The following is a 1,305-nucleotide window of genomic DNA, read 5'->3' as shown; positions in this document are numbered from 1 at the left end:
GGCCAGCAGCAGCCACGGGGTGGGTGGGGAGGAGGAGGGGTCAGCAGTGCTGCCCACACCGCAGGGACCCTCACCCAGACCTCTGCAGCGGTGATCTCCACCAAGGAATCTGGTGGGGCTCTCACCCCATGGGGTGCTTAGCAGCTCCCACCCCAATGGGTCTGGCCCAGTGTGGTCAGCAGTGGCCTCCCCGTCTCTGTGAGCACAGGAAGCCTGTCCTGTGTCTGTGAATCCCATCCCATTCCATCCCATCCCTCCCTTGCAGTACATCTGCCATGGGCTCAGCTGTCTTGCCACCTCCCATCACTCTTCTCTCTTCCTCCAGGTCTTCTACAACAACAAGGGCTACCACAGCATGCCCACATACCTCAACGCTCTCAACAACGCCATCCTGCGAGCCAACTTGCCCAAGAGCAAAGGCAACCCTGCTGCCTACGGTGAGGACCTGGAGGCGTTTTAAGGGCAGAAGCACATCAGGAACAGCTTTAGGGCATGATCCAACCAGGCTCTAAAGAGCAATGTCCCACCTTGGACCAAGCTAGTGCCCAGTTGAAGCAGGGGCGTCACTCACCTTGGCTGTGGGATGTGGTCTAGACAGGGTCTGGGCTGGGGCAGGACCTCCCAAGGTGCTGCCTTCTGGCTCCTGGACGTGCAGCATGTCTGAGGATGCTCTGCCAGCCGGTGAGGAAGGGCTTGGCCCCAAGGTGCTTGGTTGCTTCAGACAGGTCAGGGGGGAAAGATGTCCTCCTGCTCAGAGCCAGGACCAGGCTGTGAGCAAGTTTTTCTGTCCTGAGGCAGCTTTCATGCTCCCATGTTTCTTTTTGGGTCTTCCTGCAGGCATCACGGTCACCAACCACCCCATGAACAAGACGAGCGCCAGCCTGTCCCTGGATTATCTGTAGGTCTGGGGAGTGGGTTGGAGGGAGGGTGGCTGTCCCGTGGAAGGGAGGGAGCTCCTCACCGGGGTCTGCAGGGGAATTCCGAGGCTTCTGCCCCACAGGCTGCGGCAGGGGGACTGGGTGGTGGTGATGTGGGGTCCCTGTGCTGTGCCCTGCGCTGTGAACAGTGACTGTCCCACACCAGGATGGGGGGCCCTTCCTGGGCAGCAGAAGGTGACGGGGTCCCTGCTCTCCTCCTTGCAGCCTGCAAGGCACGGATGTGGTGATTGCCATCTTCATCCTTGTGGCCATGTCCTTTGTGCCAGCGAGCTTTGTGGTGTTCCTGGTGGCTGAAAAGGCCACCAAGGCCAAACACCTGCAGTTTGTGAGTGGCTGTGACCCCGTCATCTACCGGTTGGCCAACCCC

At 60.2% G+C, this 1,305-nt stretch overlaps 1 protein-coding gene across 1 annotated transcript in view; it reads left to right on the top strand.

Annotated features, from left to right (window-relative positions):
• Window positions 1–1,305, top strand: part of ABCA2 (ATP binding cassette subfamily A member 2) — a gene marked incomplete at its 3' end in the record, with an annotated part of 22,337 nt that overhangs the window by 15,610 nt on the left and 5,422 nt on the right. Inside the window, 3 exon segments of the mRNA XM_029086277.1 lie at window positions 326–437; window positions 838–898; window positions 1,143–1,302. Of these exon segments, the coding sequence (XP_028942110.1) occupies window positions 326–437; window positions 838–898; window positions 1,143–1,302 (333 nt within the window).

The sequence above is a fragment of the Antrostomus carolinensis genome, unplaced genomic scaffold, assembly GCF_000700745.2.
Source record: "Antrostomus carolinensis isolate BGI_N321 unplaced genomic scaffold, ASM70074v2 scaffold27528, whole genome shotgun sequence".
Lineage (NCBI taxonomy): Eukaryota > Metazoa > Chordata > Aves > Caprimulgiformes > Caprimulgidae > Antrostomus > Antrostomus carolinensis.
The sequence above is the reverse complement of the archived record's forward strand: the minus strand, read 5'-3'. Positions and strand labels throughout refer to the sequence as shown.